At 40.2% G+C, this 20190-nt stretch overlaps 1 protein-coding gene across 1 annotated transcript; it reads right to left on the bottom strand.

Annotated features, from left to right (window-relative positions):
- pinx1 (PIN2 (TERF1) interacting telomerase inhibitor 1) lies at window positions 1-19704 on the bottom strand. The gene is made up of 7 exons (XM_058614138.1): window positions 19551-19704; window positions 18837-18946; window positions 17831-17923; window positions 17481-17562; window positions 16792-16881; window positions 13140-13222; window positions 1-1348 (listed from the first exon to the last, which is right to left on the bottom strand). Exons 1-7 carry the CDS (start codon window positions 19567-19569, stop codon window positions 716-718), a joined length of 1110 nt encoding a protein of 369 aa, XP_058470121.1. The 5' UTR covers window positions 19570-19704; the 3' UTR covers window positions 1-715.
- Between the last annotated feature and the right edge of the window lie 486 nt (window positions 19705-20190).

The following is a 20190-nucleotide window of genomic DNA, read 5'->3' as shown; positions in this document are numbered from 1 at the left end:
TAATCTGGAAGATGAAATGGTAAGTGTCTTTTATTTTCAGATGTCTTTTCTTAGATTACAAGCAGCTTGAATTGCCTAATCCAGTCTACATTTTATATCTTTATAAATCCAACCCTTTTCAAGTAAAACAAAAAACACAAACATTTGATTTACAGCATTTAACTAAATGCTGCAAGTAAATTCATTATTAAATGTATTTCTAATCGCAGTGTTCTATGTGCTGCTTGAAATACTATCAAGATACAATTAATTTCAACTCTCATATTTGTCACTTAATAACAAAAGCCACTGAAATGTTGCTCAATGATAATGTATTAAAAATTGAATCATACACAATGTCAACATTTGCAAGCATTTTGACAGGTTACATGATTGAAGAAGAACAGGAAATCTGACTGTTTAACTCATGAGACAGACTTGTATAAAATGCAGCACATTAGCTTGATCCAATTCATTTAAAGAGGTTTGTTTGAAACAGTTTGTCGGCTTCAGTCAAACTGCATTTATCTGCAGGAATAATAAATCCCAGTGTCCACTTGTACAAGTCTGTGGCTTCACTGTGCAGCTTGATCAAATATCAAACCCTCACTTTCTCACTGTAGAGTAACAGTGTTGTTTATAAACACACTGATTCACTCATAAAAGGCCATTCCATTGAGCCACAAGAGCTCAATGAAAACTGAAGGATTGTTTTATTTTAACCCCCGACTTCAAACTATTCTTGATGTTTCTTCTTCTTCTTCTTTTTGGATTTCTTAACAACTACCACCTCCTCGGCTGGACCATCGTCAATATCATTCACCTCCTCTCTGTTTTCCTGTTTCTGTTGCTTTTTAAGCTTTTTCTTTTTGGAAGGAGGAAGCGCCTCACAGTTCTGCTCCACACCAGAGGTGGAGCTGCAGGTTTTGTCTACAGCAACTTCATTTTCCTCCAATTTCCTCTTGTTCTTCTTCTTCTTTTTCTTTGAACCGTCGTGCTCCTGGTTCTCAATAACTTCCACAACAATGGGAGTACTCGAGTTCTCTTCCACCACTTCAGACTCATCTGTAGCCCTGTTCTTCTTCTTCTTCTTCTTCTTCTTGGGCTTCTCCATATCCTTGTTGCTAGTGTAGATGGAACTGGATTCCTCAGATGGACCCGACAACTCATTGGTCTCTGTCTCCTCTGTGGATGTCTGACTCTGTGCCTGTCCCCGACCTTTTTTCAGTTGGGCCATTCGCTGCGCGAAATACTCCTGCATCGTGAGGACACTTGTCACAGTCTTGGTGATGGACTCTGTGTCCAGTTCAGAAGCAGCAAGAGTCACGCTCTCCTCCGGCTCACACGGAGAATCACTGCCGCTGCTCTCCTAAACCAAAAAAAAAACCACACAACAGGGAGTCAGGCTTTGACGCAGCATTTAGGGGAATTTGCACAGAAACACACGACACACAATGAATCACAGAGAAGCTTAGGCGACTGTCAATCAACATGCAGTGAAAGTGAGAGAAAATAGAAATGGGATGTTGACGCAACAATAGGTGTTAAAAGAATCACCTTAAAATAAGCAGCACAGATCTGTCACAGTTTCAAACATGCAGACGTTTGTCCTGTCACTGTTATCTCTTTCACCGCTGTCCCTCTACAACGGCTCCTCAACAATAAAGCAAGCTACAGCTCACACTTGATATTATGCTTGTGAAAAGTGACCTAGGGATACAAGCCTAAATTATTATTATTTTTATTACATGAATGTTTCGTTTTTCAAACTGTATATGTGTCTGATGAAGGCAGTGTAAAAATCTAACAATCACGTTGAGTGTATGGGCCTCCCTTAACACTTATTATCACATATAGCATCCCTGTGCAAGTGCACAAAGGATACACAGAATATGTTGGAGCTGCTTGCTGGGGGGGGGGGGGGGGGGTCAGTGAGACTTTTAAAAACAGCTGATGATCGTTGTGTGGTGCATGCAACAGAAACAAAAACACTAGAATGCAATGCAACTCTGGGAGAAAGACTGCAAATTAATCACTTGCGCGGCTCGCTGAGAGACGGGGAGAATTCTTTTTCTGCTGCTTCTGTGTCACTATCACCTGGCCTGTATCACTTTTGACTGTTTGCATATTATGTTAATAATGCTGCTGCCCGATTTGTGCATCTGCCCAACACTCACACACAGCTTGTATGAAACAGACTAAAACTGAAGCGCAATGCAAGCCGTTTTGTTTTAAAGAAGACAGTGTTACCACAGGCTTGTTAGACTTCTTTAGATTTGAAATAATCAAAGAAATGTCAAAAGTCAAACTCATAAAGTAATTTTCTTCGCAAAATGTGTTTTAATTTACTGTTTAAATATTATGTGGTTTCTGGAAACTTGATGTATTAGGTGTTGGGGCAAGCTATGACATTGGAGGTTTGGGACACAATGATCAACATTTTTTGGAGTTATTATGGACCAATAGATTAATTAATCAAGAAAATAATTAACATATGAATTGATAATATGAAAACAGTCATTAGTTGCAGCCCCAGTTCACACAGTACACAAGCCATTTTATTTTTCAATGGTGACACCAAATTAACACTGCTCTTCGGAAAAGACCTGATGGCAGAACAACTCTGCAGTTAATATATAAATATATATATATATATATATATATATATATACACATATATATGTATTTATATATATTAATATATAATGTTGCACCCCCATTAGTCAGCGATAGTGAAATTTACATTTAAACCATCCTTATTATACATCAGTAGTGAACAGGGGCAGCGCACATCTGCGTCTGGGGAGCAATAGGGGGTTGGGTACCTTGCTCAGGAGCACCTCAGCCCTCGACCATCCCCGGGATTCAGACTAGCAATCCTCCAGTTACAGGCCCTATTCCTTTCCACTTGGCCACCTACCACTTTAGTGCTGTAAAATGTATTTTTGTTGAGTAGTAGTGTTGATGTCACGGTTTATTTTAATAATCTAACTTTGCAATTTCACTTATCTTCAGTTATTTTTGGAAAAAAAAAATAGGCCACGCTGAGATCAAAGTAGCAGCTTCTTGGTGGCAAAAGAGAAGGAAAGAGACAATTCCAACACTGAAAATAAAGACTGATGACAAAGGGGGAAAAAAAGCAGCCCTTGTTCATTTGTTTTGGTTCAACCGGCTCCACAGTGAGGGTGCAGGGCAGTGGTCATCACAGCTCTCCAGCCTTTTTGCTGCACATTAAAAACAGGCCCAACTTCACAACTGTGAAGAACAACATGGTCCAGATTTTAACTCTACAGCATGAACAATTTGTCACGTCGCCACCGCGACCCATTTGTCTTCATTTTCCTAATGGCCTACTCAATGCATAATGATTTGTCCAGAAGAATACAGAAGCTCCTCCTGAGGATCGCACTAAACAATACAGTCGCTCGGTGCATTACCTCGGTGCATTACCTCGGAGACGGCCAAGCGGACGGCATTTTTCAAACCCTACAGATGAGAGATAAATTGAAAAAACAGTGTCGTGCCGAGTCACCTCGTGGTTTGGCCTTTCAACATTTACATGCAGATTACACCACTTAGACCATCAGCCCTGATTGAGATAGACAAGCTAACTGATGGCTGGCTGAAACAATGTGGATGTGGATCTGAGCAGGTCTTTTGGGACCTCAACAGACATAAATACAGATCCTCTATACTTTCTCCGGGGATTTCCATACACCATATCTGATTTTAAATAATAACTTTGCTTTTCTTTTTCCTCAGAAAAATTGTTAGCGTTACTGCAAAAGCAGCCACCGGGGACATCCATGACTTCACACAAGTCATTTGTCTTAACCCACTCAAAGTCAATATGATTTCCATAAGGAAAAGAAACCATTGTTTTTGTGGACTAATATATCGATTAATAGGGGGGAAAAAAAGACCGCTCTGCAAATATAACTGGCATATATTGTCTTGTTTTTTTATTACCTTACCTAAAGCTTAAACAAGAGATCACCTGATTTGAATGTTATATAACCTGATTAGTAGTAATAGTAGCTGCAACTAATGATTGTATACATAATCTATTAATCTGTTGACTATAGTCTTGATTAGTTGTTTGGTCCATAAAAAGTCAGAAAACGTCTCCAACCAAAATGATTTTCTTTTGATGATTTGCTATATGGAGCAAAGAAACCAGAAAAAAAATTCACATTTAAGAAGCTGGAAAATCAGAAAACTTGATTTACTAACCCTAAACCCTAACCCAACCAAATTAATCGATGCTCAAAATAGTTGGCAATTAATCTAATGGTAGATGGTCTGTATTTATATAACGATTTTCTTGTCTTGTTGACCGGCTTTGCCATTCACCAGTTCACTCACACATTGACACAACGCATCTATGTGCAGCGTATTTTCATATCACACATCTTTCATACCCATTCACACGCTGCCAGCACAGCTGTAAGGAGCAACGTGGGGTTAAGTGTCTCGCCTAAGGACACATCGGCATGTAGACTAGCAGAAGCCAAGAAACAAACAACCTTCCACTGCACTGAGCTAACGTCGTTTTGTAATCTTTTGAAATTAATAATCAAGTCTCGTTGCAGCCCTAGAGTCTGAAGCCTCACATTGATGTGAGGCACTCGACTGAAGCCAGGTAAGTTTTCTTTAGAAAGAACCCCAATTTCTAACAAGCGGAATGAGGCCCTTCAGGTGCCATTAAACAAAACTCTCCAACTTCCCAGAGAAAATCTATACTCCCTGTTACTGCACAATGGCATCTTCTCTGCTTGGGAAAGTGGCAGCGCTGACCGCGCCAAACAACATGTAACTGGGATTTGGGAAGATGGCTGGGGGCCACTTTAGAGCTGCCTGTGAAATTACTCTCAAGAGAGCAAGAGAGGGTGAATGAGCAAGGAGAGGAGAGCCACAGAACACAAACATTTTCTTCATTGGGGGGAAAAGTGGCTGGAAGTTGGTACGTGGCTCATCCTTGCTGCCGGGGAACTCCATTAGACTCTGGTGTGGCGCGGGGGGGGGGGGGGGGGGGGTGCTGCGCTGAGTGCGGGCTGGTCATGCACCCGCACAGTTTGGACAAAAAGCTACAGATCAGTACGACTCACAACCCTGGAGATTTTTGTTGGCAACTGCTGAGGGCAACGTGTCACCAAGAAACAGATCTTGTTTCCTCAATTTCCCGGTGTGTTACTTTCTCTGGCCTGTTATTTTTTAGTCTCTCAAGTTCCATTGCATGTTGAACACAGTGTGTGCAGCACTTCTCTGTATGCAATAATGCAAAATGAAAGCTTCATTGTTAAGTATTCATAATAAATTATCTGTGAATTTGAAAAGTAATAAACAGAACCACTTAAAACAAATTACCCGTTATAGGACATACCAGAACAACTATGGCAGCAGATTTAAAAAAAACAAAAACACCAGAGTTAAGTCAAGTTACTGTTATTTCCATTCTATTTATGTATTCAAATGAAACTCCCATCTACATGTAAAAAAATAACTTAACCACTTTGCAAACTCTGCATAATTGCTGGAACCACAGAATAATGACTGGGGGGAAAAAAGGCAGTCCCAGGCTGGGACACAGAGTGGGTTCAAGAGTGGAGGGTTGAAAAACACACCTATATCCAGTCGTGTTTACTCCTCCTCCTCCCAGACCCACAACCCCAGGAAAAGGATGCGCTCAGTGCACTGTGTGCAGGTCTGAGATAAGGCTCCTTCAGCAGAGGAGCGGTCTGGCTGGCTATCGGGCCCTTCCTGCTCTGCTCTCTCCCCTGGCGGGGGCTGGGCTGGGCAGGGAACACAGGGAGGGCCCGCAGAGGGTCTCAGAGAAAAGGAGAGGGTGGGAAGACATACAACAGGCCACCTCCTTCAAGATGCTCCAGTTCCATCTCCCTCTGCTAATGTAGCCAGTGGAGGGCCAATGGTAAGATACAGTATGTGCCAAGACAAAGAGGCCAGCACATTCAGGAGGAGAGTCAATCAAGCCAGGAGAGGGGAAGATGGAGAGGGTTTGCTCGAGTGTATATGAAACTTTTTTGACACAAAATCAGCAGAGAAACTGATTCAACTTTGCCGACTAGATCCGGATGAAGGGATGGAACAAGTGAAATTACTTATTGCTTATCCATTTCTTAAGAAAATAAAACTCAAGATCAATAATTAGAAGGATGTCCTTATTATGTTGTAAATGCATGAAAAGATGGTATGAAACTTCCATAACAGAACAACCAAGTTTTCATCCAGACATGACACAAAACAGAAATGAAGCCAAACTATTAAATCTTGGCTCAGACGAGAATATATAATTTCTTCATTGAGGAAGCCACTCGGTCACAAAACCCAGTGGTGGAGGGCTGTGGTGACAATTTGAATGCTGAAGTAAAGAGTTAATATTAAAATATTTATCACTATTATATCATTTTTAGCATAAGAAAAAAAAAAGACCAGAAGGGGTCTGAACATTCTACAGTTGCCACAATTTCAACTATGTTTACATTTGTCTTTTATTACATCAAACATTCCACCACTTTTTTGAAAACATGCATGCACAAATTGAAAACATGCATAAAAAGGAAGACAGAAAGTCCAATATTATTTATCTGGAAAATATCCAATTAAATATTGGGGGTATAGATTAAACAGTAACAATTTTTAAAAAAAAAGAAAACTACACCAATCCAATTCTGAATGCAATTATTACCATGAAAACAGGTGTTTTAAAACGGTGTTGTGATTTCTAGTGTTTTGACAGCCCCATATCACTGATGCAGCAATAAAACAAGTGAATGAGTTTAAATCAAGGAACCTAACACACTCTGCTATATGAGTTTTTATATGCACAACCCGGCAGCTTCTGTGCTAAAAGTAAAATAAACTTGTATCACATTTTATATTAAAAGCAGGATAAAAAAGATTAAGTATGGTGATGTTATACTGTGTATTAGTCTTTTGGGATCTCAGGTTAGTAATTAAAAAAAAGGTAAATATGAGGAGTTATGTATAACTAATAAGCCTCTGGGGATATAAAATAACCTGCTTGCTCACATAGTAATTAGCTTTTGACAAAGCTGCAGTTGGTCATTTATTTTCTTAAAAACTGCCTGTTTGCATTACTTCTAGGTTTTTTTTCCAATAAAATCTAGCCAATATTGGTTGGGTCTGTAATTGCACAAGTGTGCCCTCATTGTCCTGCCACAATAATAAATTTGGCGATACTCAAGGTCTATGGATCAGGCCCTGATTAGGCAGCTGTCTCCCCCTGATGAGCACACAGGTCTAGCAGCCCATTCTTCATAGGCCTGATGTGGGTGGACAGAAAAACAGGTGAATACCTTATACCCTGGTAAATAAGCAAACGCTCCACATGACCATCTATATTTGCTAAGTAAACCACTGCAGTTCTGCGGGAATGTTTGCATGGAGTTGAAAACTATAAGGGTGTACCATACGTAAATTAAATGCCACACATGAAAGCTTCCATGAAGCAATACATTTGCTGAAGGCATGTTTTCTCTGTGCAGTTAAAAGAAAAACAAAACAAAAATGGGTTTTGAAAAATTACACTTTGTGCCCAGTGCGAGAACGTTTATCATAAGTAACAAATGAAGACAACATTATGCATGCAGAACGACTACCCGGTGCTTGTGCAATATCGCAAACGCTTGCCGACAAAGCCCTCCTCAAGAGCATGGGGTCCCCCCTACCCTAACCCCAGAGAGGGGAGATGCAGTGATTATTTTCCCCAGTTGTGATTTATTAGATTAAAGAGTCAGTGATTAAACGGTAGTCGGTGGCTGTAAACAACCGAGAGGGCTGGGAAATCTTTGGGCGGTTAGCTGCACCAGGCTGTAATTGCTCTGGCCCCGTGTATTCACGCTTAAGCCCGTAACTAAGAGACAGACGCACGCTTTCTCTTTTTTTGTTCTGTGCTAATCTGTAAGTGTCAGCGAGCTGGCATGGCCAGGAGGGAGCAGTCCACAGAACTGCCAGGGAGGTAGGTGGTAAATGTGAGTGTGTGTGTGTGTCTTTGCAGAGGGGAGGAGGGGACACTTGGCGGGTCTTGATATTTTCAGCGGTAGAAGCAAAAGGTCCTGTCAACAAACGTGCTCAAGAAAAGGGGAGCTTTTGCTGGAGGTAATTAGATGTTATCCGAGAATTAATTAGAGCTTCTCAGCGTCACAATGAGCCTGGCTCCCTGCATTTTAAGTGCCCATTCAAACTGTATGAACCACACAGAGACATGTTTACACCAGCATCTCCTTTCAACAGATCAATGCTGCAAAGTTTAAGTAACACTCAGTGGAAAAGTCCATATATGTTTATACTGAAAATGATTCAGTGCAGTGAAACTCTACAGTAGGTGAAGAATGATCCAGTTACAAACAGGACACTCAGCCCTGTGGAAAAAAAAAACCCTAAATAAAATAAAGCAAATACTTTAAATTATAGCGTGTCAACGTTCAATGGCAACAATTATCAGTTTATATCCTAAAAAACCCGGCTTTTTTTTTAAGAAAATAGTCAAGGGACTGTTTGCCATGCTAAAATATAAATGTGTTGTATTCATGGCCCTGACAGAAGAGCAATTTTGACACTGAAAAAAAAACCCGTCAATGTTCACATCTGTGGCAACCTATAAGCCTTGCTTTAGACACGAGAGCTAAAGAAAAATTTCTGCATGTGCTCCTGCGCCGTCAGCAAAGCATCCTCCTGCGCTTTGCCGACGCATCTGCCAAACGGCAAGACCCCCAACACACGTTGCCTCTACCCCATATTCCTTGAGATAGCGGTATCACGGGAGCCCCTGCTGACGTGCGATCCTTCATGTGGACCGTGCGTGGGCAGGAAAGACTTGCAACAGGTGCCACCCGAAGAGGCTCGATCCTCGGCCCTTTGTGCCTGAGCAGGAGTGGGAGTGAGAGAGGCCGCAGGGGTCAGACCGACCCGAGAGCAGGGTGCGCCATACCGACCGTCTGACTGGAGAGTTCAGACATCAAAACAAGGCTTGTATCAAATAATTATCCTTGACTATTTTTCTTTCCTGACATATAAACAGTGAGCTAATGAACCAGTGGATGCTGTCCCAATTTTGATGTTTCTAATAGCGAAATAGTTGGAATCGTCAATCCATCTTAAAAACTTAATTCTGTCAAAGATATTCAAGTTATTGAGTAAACCGAAGGGATCAGAAATGTTTTATACAAAAGTAAAAAACTATCCCGAGTAAGAGTTTTTCCCCCCAAAAAAGTAAAGCATACATTTTAAAAAATGTCCTCGTGAAATATTACTTCTTATTCAAAATTATTCAGTGGGAACCTAATCATGTGGCTCTAGACTGAAGACGAAAGAAAAAGATAATTAAACTGAATTTTGTCTTCTTGAATGCACTGTAAAAGGAAGATGTAGAGGGAAATATGGCTGGAAAACTAAAACTATGGCTTGTTTCCACCTTTCATCTGAGCTGGCGGCTTTAAAAAATGACTAACTTTTGTTGATGTATGAATCGGCGGGGAGTCTATTTATCAGCAGGCCCTCTGCGGTCGCCCGCTTGGGTCCCTCAAGTCACAAGCCGCGTCGCTCCCCTTTGACTGATTAATTAGCCAATCAGAGGACATTTTTCACTGGGCGGCAGAATGGTTTATTTCAGCTAATGCCGGGCTTTCGAGCTGAGGCCCGCTGGAGCCTCGTCGGCTCTTTCGGCCTGCCTGAGTGGCCGGGCAGAGGGGCAAGGGAGATAAATCAAGCTGGGCTGGCCCTCCATGTGGCTCCCCTAACTAAACCCCCTGAGGAGGGCACAGAGAGCCGGGGGCGGTGGAGGAGGAGGAGGAGGAAGGGGCGAGGGGGGGTGCAAGACGGCCAGGGGCACTGCTCACCCGCCGATAAGCACAGGGAGCACAGGGCTGCCAAAGTGCCTTCATTTAGAAGTGGCCGGGGCTTTTTGATATCTCGGCAGAGAGAGCCTGTCGTTTGTCATGTGGTGAGTAATTGTGCTAAGGGGCACAAGAGGAGGGAGAAGAAGGAGGGGGCTCACAAGTGTGGGATAGGTGATGGATCACAGAGACCTGTGTAGATGGACAGGTGTTTCACCACAGCCTGATAACCCTTACTGGTCAGGGAGCGTAAATAATTTTAAAGCAACATTTTCAGGTGGCTGAGTGAAAAGAACAGAATGGCTGTTATCAAATCATCTTGTGAATAATGTTTGGTAAAGTAACTCCTACATCTGTTTTTTCAATGCCAGGCTTGAACTTTGTCATCTTATACTGCCATGTGTACAATTATCTGATATAAATGCACCTCAGATATATTGAATTCTGTGCCATTCAATTTGTGAATCACTGCTAAAAAGAGCTTAAAATACTGACCATCTACAATTAAAAGCTGTGCTCTGGTCTTTAATGTGTTTTTCCTCTCCATCCTTCAACCGGTTTCCTACATTAATGAACCATAAAGACAAGCTCATGGCTTCACACCCTCCTGTAATCACGTATACAAAGTTGCTCTTTTTTTTTAATTCTTATTTTACTTGTAATTTAACTTCTTAGTCCATTTCAAATTGTGCATATATAGTATATTATTCTTCCTTCTCTAGGTTTTCCACATTGAAACATTCACATTCAAGGGGCTGAAATATCAGAGAGCTTCTTTTAAATATTAAATAAATCTCAAACCAAATTATCGATAACCAAAATCGTTAATTTTATAGATTTAATAGATCTAGGAATTGTTGCAGTTTTATATACAAAATACTCTGAAGACAGTGGTTCTTTACCTAAATATAACTAATAAAATACACAGGGGGTTTGTAATCTGTCCCATTTGCTCATATGTTCTTTTCAACACATCCAGCGCTGCCTTTGATGAACAGAGGCATGTGGGACTGCTGAGAGTGTGTGCATATGTGCCTGTCTGCATTTCAGGCAGCGTTGTGCGCAGCGATAAGGGGCAAGCAGGAAGCACATCACTGCAGAGGAAGGAAAACCCCAGCAATGGGGGGGGTGAAGAGACAGCAGTGGGTGGTAGGTGAAGTGCTGGAAGATTCATGAGGGGGAGAAGTGGGTAGTTGTGAAGAAGTTGATCCAGATTTGGTCAAGTCTCCTGGCATCCCCTTGTCAGGATGCAGATATGTGATAATGTGAGTGGTGGCCGCTTCTGAAAGCCACAAATCAACACCACCACAACAACAAAGCTCCCAGTGTGTACAATGTGACTAGGTAGGAACACCGGTTTAAGGAGAGTTGGGATTATTGCATGTGTGTATACAAGCACCACATTTTGTGCTGGAACGGTAATGGTGGATGACTGTAAACACAGATCAGAAGGAGCTCAGGGTCACAACAGTGTCACAAACACACTCGCAGGAGATCCTGCACAATACCTAAAGGTTGATTGGTCCATCACCCTCTTTACCTCTTCTCGGCAACCTCAGATGTTGCTGAGCTTCAACACAAGGCCTCATGGGAAGCCATTGTAATTGTGTTCAGTGTTTTCGATATGGTCAATGGTGTCCCTCCTGGCTGAAAAATAACAACCCATAACCAAACGATTAGGGAGAAAATGATGGTGTGTATTGCCTGCATTTCCAATGTTAATCAGCTAGGGAACAGCGGCCATTGTGATGTTATGGCTCGGCACTTGCTGGGGAATAGAGAAGGGTTTTTCCTTGTATATTTCATGGATTTTAAGTTGCCAATTTCTTCAAGCCAAATGCTGGTGATAAATAGGGGAGGCCAGCAAGACGTTTTTCGGTCTCTCAGTTGAAAAGCTCTAATCGTTCCTGTCTTGCGTTATGTCTTGTGTCTGTACATTTAAAATTTCAGTTAATATGAATGCAAAATTAAAAGTCCCATGTGTTTTTGAGTAATAGACCAAGAAGAACTTGTTGGGCTTGAATTTGAGGGACCCAACTTGCTCCTCTCTCTCAGCCTTTAAGCTTTATTTCAATGGCATGAGGGCAGCACCACACCAAACTGCAGAGTGACAACCAATACCAAGAGCAAAAAGACAACTTTTTTGTAAGAGTCATCATTTCAGATTTCTGCAAACCCCACCGCAATTTTGATTTGCCTTTAATAATGTCCGTTGGCATGTGTTTGCTGCAGGACAGAAGCAGAGAAGTGGGTATGAGTGTGAAAGAGACAGGGAGAGGGGGGGTGAGAGTGCAAATCCTTTAACTGGATTTAAGTGCTCCTGCTGCCGTCAGTGGCCCGGTGGCTATGTTAAAGCTACATGCTGTGACATGGCTTATCCAAGGCCAGAGGCTGCTCAGGATTTGGGCCCTGGAGAAGCAGAAAGATCCCATGATGCAGCAGCAACTGATGGAGGGATCAGCACAAGTGGTCATACTTAATTATCAAGAGAGAAGCAGATAAGCTTGAGCCACCTGGCCAGAGGTATGCCATCTTCTCCCATGAGCATGGTTTGATTTTAACATCAGGTTCCTGCCCTCTCAGGTTAGACAACTTCTCTTTCAGTGCAAAGAGTCACTTAGATCATAAATAAAAAGTGTTCCGTGTGAATCATTTGTATCTGGACACAATGCATTTTGTCATAAGCACACGTGTATGCTGTTCATCACTTGGAGGAAATATGTTCCAGTCATTCATCTATTCATACACAACACTGTTTGTTGTCTCTTTTAGGGATGGGCATTTAAAGCAAAAACATAATATTCAACAGGATTATTCAACGAATAATCTAAACTCCAGAGCATGTGAAAGTAATGCAGGGTGTTCACAGTATGTTGAGCTACAAGAATCAGCTAATGAGAGGCATTCAAAGATCCTGGTAAATCTCCAACCTTCTGATCTACAGCATGATGAGCAGATTCAAGATGCATTCAGGAAATCTTGTAAATTGTATCACTTCTGCAAAATTAGGTAGTCATTGTTTTTATTTTTATAACTTCACTTTGTTTCGGCAAGTTGTATGTGCACATTAATGATTGACAAAATAAAACAAGACCAAACTTTATTTACAATGTTGTAAAGTATGTACTGTAATAGTTCAGAGAGTGAATAGTTGTTTTATGGTAAGTTTTGAATAACTGATTATAAGCTGCAGCTTTCTTTGTTTAAAGGATTTTTAAGAAAACAGCTTGAGATGAAAAAATTTAAGTTAATGTTACAGAGGTAAAAAAAAAAAAAGGATCTTACCTGCTCTTGTTCTTTGACAGATTTTGCTCTCTTTCCAAAGATACAGTTAAGGTCTGTTTCACTACGGGAGGACAGGTCCTTTCCTAAAAGAAGGAAAATAAAAGCATTTTTAAAAGAATTACACAGCCAAAACATGTTTTTTTCGATCACTTCTATAAAAAACACACAAGGTTTATTTCAACAACAGGTTCAAAAGTAGAAACAGAAAAAAAGTAAATCCATGAAAAATAAGTAATTAAAAATAATGCACCAAAAAGGTAACATTTTCTACAACATAAAGTTTAAAGCATAAGATTGTGTGTAGGGGTTTGGTGGGGGGGTTAAGGAAGGAGGTCTCCAAGTAAAGAAAAGGGAGGTTTGCTTGGCCTGCTTCTTGCTTCAGGGATAAAACAGTAAAGAAAAATAAACCAGCGACATGGTCTGTCACACCACGCCTCCGGATTCCCATTTTCAAGTCAGGCCTCAAAGACTCCTGGAGCACACAGTCGCCTGTCTCAAGCTCGGGTCCTGTTCGTACAGCTGCATCCTCTTCCTTCAGCAGGGCTCTGATAACATTTGGTTATTTATTGCTTTTAAACCTCTATCTCCCCTACTCTTGGCTTTGAAAGCCACTGCACATACACGTCTAAGAAGTTAAACCAAGAAAGCATGCTGAAAACCAAAATAAATGGAGAGGGGGGGACCGTGATGTTTGTCAAATGTAGAATTATGACCAACATGGCCTTTCTGTTGTTTGGACCAGGAAGTACCTGTCAACATTAACACTACCTTTGTCTTTAACATTACAAAAGGTGGTTGGATGCCATTACGCAGGATGCTGATGATAAAGTCGTTGCTTGAGTGTTAGTGAAAACATGCTGGTTTCCACAGTCACAGTTGAAATAGCAACAACTGTAATTACAAACAACAAGTCAAACAAGACTAAATTACCAAACAGGTCAAAGCAAAATTGATGTCTACTCGTATCAATGTCTCAATATGAAACTCAAAATCTGCTTGGTTGAAAAGCACAAAAACTGCAACAAATACAGTCAGAGCGCACAGCGGATGGAGAGCTGTAGTTAGATTCTGCATCAACCACCCTCCCTGGTCTGACAGGTGATGAATGGAGGCAGCAATTAAAACTGGGTTACTGGTTTATGTTGTGGGCCCCCAGACCTCAGCAGCAGAGAATTTGATGCTTTTCCCCACAAACAAAGGTCATCAATCCTAAGTGCTGGCAGTCAGGGAGCCAGCATGAACAGGATATCAATAAAAAAGCAGAAGAGAGTGAGGAGGAGACCTGCAGTGAGTGCCAAATCAAGAGGTTTGTTATTGTTGTTACCATCGTTTCTTTAGTTTTATTATAAAAGGGATATCAACTGTTGAATAAATATTTAATGACAAATTAAAAATTCAATTTACTGAGGTTAATATTTAGTGTTAAACAACATATTTATATGGTTTTTAATCTGACATCCAACACATTTAAGGCTGATCTTTGGCAAATCCAGAAATATGAGTAAAGTACTGACATTTTCCATCTCATGTAACCAGCTTAGCAACACTAAATCTATTAACAAGCCTTAAGTTGGCAACAGCTTTGCAGGTAGGAGAGTCAGAAACATCGCATTCAGGGGCAGCATGCAAACAGGTGAGGCAGGTTATTTGTTGCCAGGTAACTCTTGGGTTACCCACAGTGAACCAGACCCCAAAACTGAACCATTAGAAAAGGAGACAATAATTTTAAAAACCCTAAAAATAGGACTCTGGGGGTGTTCGATCAGGTATTTACTGTATGTAACTTTCTCAGACATGAAATATTCACGATCAAAGTGCACTAAAATTTCCCTTAAGTCAGAGCAGACACAAAACTGATGTCTCAAGTTTCCAACTGAGTCGTTTGTGGAAAAGAGAATAGTGCCAGCGTTCTGTCTGCTGCATGACAACCGTTGCAGGCCTCTTTGAGTAAAGACGGGTGACAGTGGTGTTATGTTGCCAACCACACCTCAACTGACATGTCTACTGCCTGGATTGAATTCCAGTGAAAACACTCCAACCGGCATTTTCCTCCAATCCGTTTCCCTGTCTACTTTCTAGAAGTCTGACAATCATAAACATAACAGAGATGTTAAACACAAATGTTAGGTGCTACCTGCTCTGTTGGGCTGATAATGGAAGAGGTCTCTTCAAATAGATTACCACTTTAAGACATGATGTGCACCCTAATGCAAAAGTTGATAAAAAAAAAAAGACCCAACTGCACAGTCAGCACAAAATGTTCAGAGGTGACCAGAGAAATATGGCTGTGCAGATTTTGGGCAGAGTATAATTTCAGGAGCTTTTTGACAAAAAAAAAAAAAATCTTACATTACATATATCATGCCTATACACCTGTTACAATAAGTGGAATTTTGTTATTTGTTAAGTAATAATTGGTAACACTGAAAGGTAAGAAGTGCTATTGAGATACTTTGAAAATAGACTCACAAAAAGGGGACAAGTGCCAAAGACAAAGGTATGTGTGGAAAATAAAAATAAAAACACCCTGATTTGTATGCAACTGAGGGAATAAAGGAAGACATCTGATAGAAAACACTTTTGGAAAAAAAATCCAGCTTCATACCCTTAAAGCCTGTGCAAAGTGTGCAAAGGTGCATCTCATCTGTCAGGAACATGCTTTTTTTTGGCTCGTGCCAAATTAAGATCACAAAAACAGGGTGAGAAAGACTGGAGGTCCCAGACCACATTTTATCAGGCAGGGTCATCTCGTGGGTCATGAAGCCCCTGGGAGGTGTTGTTTTTAGGCAAATGGACAGTAAATGGACATCCCAGATGCCCCAAACAGGAAACAGGAAGTTGCTACTGAATGATGTGAAATATAAGCAGCTCTTCCAGGTGAGAAGTGTTGGGATATTTTCTTTTCCCATCCATGCTGACCTGGTTAAGTAGGTCTGAACCCATTAAGAAACAATTGAAGAATCATTGCTTTAAAAATGTGCATGTTTGATAAAGATTTGCAAAAGTTGTTAGAATGCGTCATGAATCAACATCTTCTACCACTTCATGTTAGAAGATTTAAACATGCCAACATTACTAATGAATTTTACAAGTATATTGCTTATGCAGTCACTAAACCATGCTGCATGGCATGCTCAAGTAAAGAAATTCTGCAGTAATCTATGGGATAGCGGTTTGATTAATTTTGCTCTCCAGTGGTCCTGAACACCAAATTCCTCCTCGTGCCTATCGGTGTGATGGCCTTGAACAGCAAATCTTGACTTCCTGACGTGTAAAGGAGTAATAAAAGTAGAAGGAAGAGTTATAAATAACCTCCCCTTGCACTGACCAGGTCAACTGACCCGGCAGGGCTGACAGAGCTCTGATCAGTGTCTGTGGTTCGAGCCAAGACCTCAGGGTTCAGCGAGGAGTAAAGTATGAGCATTTCGGTACATGTGCAAAACCACATTTATTTTGAATGGACAAACACTAGTTTAGGTTAATATGTTAATTTTATTATGCGAACGATAGATGATAATGTCTGGTTTAGATAGTTTTCAAAGCCACACAATATCATGACTGACCATAGCGAGATACACTGTATTTAGCGTGTTCTGAGGTCATGATTATCCTTCTGCTTCATCTTCTGTCAGCTGCAAAAAGACAAACCCACCTTTTGTAAATTTCATGTAATGGACCCTCTTTTTGGAGGTCTTGGATTTTTCTTCCAAGCTGAAGCCTTTCTGCTCATCTGGTGGAGGATCTATACAAAGTAAAGAAAATTGAAACACTGTCATATGAAATTATAAATTAACCACACTCAATATAACCACACCTAACCTCTTCCTGCTCCCATATAACACCAGTCTATATGTTGTGTGTTGTGTGTGAAAAAGGATAGTCAGGTTCCTCTATGACGGTGAATCTTCAAGAAATGTACTCAAAAACAAAGCGTTACACAGTGGCACCCCCTACTGTTCAACTCATGGACCAACTTAAAAAAAAAAAAAAACACACACACATCCTGTTCATGTGAAGTAAAACTTGCCTTTTACCAAAGTTACATTTTATATGCAAACATGCATATTTAAACATAACAGTCAGCTCTAAGCATAAAAAATGGACAGATTCCAAATCAATAGTGCAATACAATGTCAGTGACCAATTCCTTGGTACACAGGCCAACATATAAAAGAAATAATTTGGTTTAGTAGAAAGAGCAATTTAACATCATGCTTAAACTTGACAAACACTACGCAAATCACAAGCTTATGGTGTTGATACCAAAAATAAAATGCTCAATGTATAGTCAACATCGCATAATAAACATACATTACACAGCTTGGTAAAAACAAAATGTACCGTTGCTGTTGTTTTGACCATGGCAGTTGTTCAGCTGAGCAAGTAGCTCATTGAAGTCATCTTGGTGGGCAATCCATTTGTCCTGTAAACACACAGATTAGATTAGAGATAAACTCATATACTTATTTATGTTGCTTAGTATTCCTGATTTCAGACTATTTAAAAAAAAAATGGTGATTTAAATGTTTACAGATACAACCCATATTTTATATAGATACCAATACATATACTGTAAATATAAATAATGCTTAAAGTAAAGTAAATACAGCCCATCACATCACATAAAATGAACCATACCTATGTATTTATTCAATAGTGTTAAATCAGTGTTTAGTGTTGAAAGCACTCACTTCATGGCTGGTATTGGCTCCAAGCCCATAGCTGTTGTTTTTCAATTTTACTTTGATATGATCAGTGGAGCCTTGCTCAGTCCTGCCCAGGCCCTAAATATGAAAAGAGAACAAAAAATGTGACATCAGTACAAGTTAGTTTTATTTGGATAGGGCCAAATCACAACATACACTATGGCACTGTGTATAGTAAGGCAGGAACCTTTATATTATTATATAATTGTAACCTGATATTAAGATGTGGGCGTCTGAGGTGGTAATATATATATATATATATATATATATATATATATATATATATATATATATATATATATATATATAACCCTTTTATGATAGAGCAAAGTTCTCAAACTCATGGACCACGGGTCAGATGCCCACATCTTAATATCAGGTTACAATTAGTTATTTCTGTATGTTTAATAGATCAAATTTGCATCATAAATAAGTTTATATTGTGAACTATTTATCATTGCATATCAAAACAAACTCTTTTATTTTGAAATTCTGTGAAATGTCATCACAAACATTATTATTTGATGTCTTTTTCTCAAAAGGTTGGACTTTTTTTCACTTGACCGGCCCCATACTGACCAAACTAGACACTCAGTGGCCCCCTGGTCATTTGAGTTTGAGACCCTTGTGATAGAGAAGAGAAACACAACGATTCACACAATGAGCTACAGTAGGCATCAGTGAAGAGGAAAAAAAAACTCCCTTTTAACAGGAAGAAATCTCTGACAGTACCAAACTGAAAAATGTGCAGCCATCTGCCTCGACCGATTGAGGTGAAAGGGAAAATGGGGGACAGAGGAGAGTTGGGGGACAAAAAGTTGTATCAAGTTATAGATTTTAGACAGGACAGTTCTGAACCTAACACACAGTAACATACACTGTTCAACATCTCATTAATTAACAGCACATGAGTAAACAATACCAGTCTAAACAAAACCACTAACTGACCACCACTTTCCCAAAAGTGGAAAAAGCATGTCTCAACATTTACCTTGCCCTTGGACCAGCCCATTCGCTCCAGCATCTTCTGGCCAAATTTGGATTCATCCTTACTCCAGGCGCTGTTCCTGGGGTCAACAGACCACTTCTGCTTCCTCCGGGCTGAAAAGAAGCAGCATTATCATTTTTAATAACAGTCAAGGCCACTCTGCAAGCTGACAACAAGATGACTGGATTCATAAGTACACACAAAACTGACTACAGCGCAGAACCAAGATAAGGCACACATATGATCCTTCAAAGTCTGTTTACTCTGGAATAAAGTGGACATATATAGCCCAAGCAGCACACACTACAGTGTCAGACAGCTGTCATTGCTGTGAAAATAAGAGAAGGAGCGTTTTCCTGACAATGCGCTGCGGCACAATGACACCACCTATCAAGTTTGTTGAAAGAGGCACTTCAAACTAATCAAGTACACAACACCGTCCAGGACAAAGCATTTTACTCCGAATAAGCTAACGGAGATACTGTAGATAACATGCAGGGCTGCAGGAGGAAACACGTGTTTACAAAAAGAGTTGTAGGTTATGCTAATGCTAACTACCGGAAAACTTAAAAGCGAATGAATACCGAATACTTTCGGAGGAAATTCTGTCCACAGGAGAAACGCGGTCGTTTAAATTACACATACAAAGAAATTCATATAGTTACAATGAAGTAGAAAAGAATATATACATCAAAAACAGAGAAGAAATACACATACGCTCAGCAAGCATGGACATCCTGGGGTCCTGAAACAGCTTGACGAACGGCAAACAGGTATCTTGTAAAATGCCTGAAGACAATGGGTGACCACCATTTTTGTTGTATACTTGTGCTATTAAAGCAATTGCAAATATGTGTCGCACGCCATATATTCGAGAGTTTATTAATAACTATTAACGATTGATAATGTCACTGTTTTTATTGCAACTTTACATGTAATTATTTTTGCCAACAGAGGGCGCCACGCACAAACACAAGAAGGCACGCAAATGAGTCAGCTGTGTCGGACACATGGTGCCCGCCAGGTCACCCAGGTTCAATGAACTTCGGCTGACACCCGAAATAACCAATGCTGAATTTGCTGATATAAAAATATCTTAATGATATAGCACATTCTTCATTGAAAATTAAAATGGTTAGAATTACATTTTAACATTGAAACTATACAGATTACAAAACAATGACAAAGGCTGCATGATATAATATAAAACAGATGTTTTATTTATGAAATAACATGCATTTATCAAAGCATACGATACTAAGATTTAATATTTGCAGTAAAGAGCTGCTTCCAATCCTAACAGAAGGAAGCAAACAACAAACCAAGTGGTTTACATTCGATATAGTGCTTTGAGCTG

Source organism: Solea solea, chromosome 17, assembly GCF_958295425.1.
Source record: "Solea solea chromosome 17, fSolSol10.1, whole genome shotgun sequence".
NCBI lineage: Eukaryota > Metazoa > Chordata > Actinopteri > Pleuronectiformes > Soleidae > Solea > Solea solea.
The sequence above is the reverse complement of the archived record's forward strand: the minus strand, read 5'-3'. Positions and strand labels throughout refer to the sequence as shown.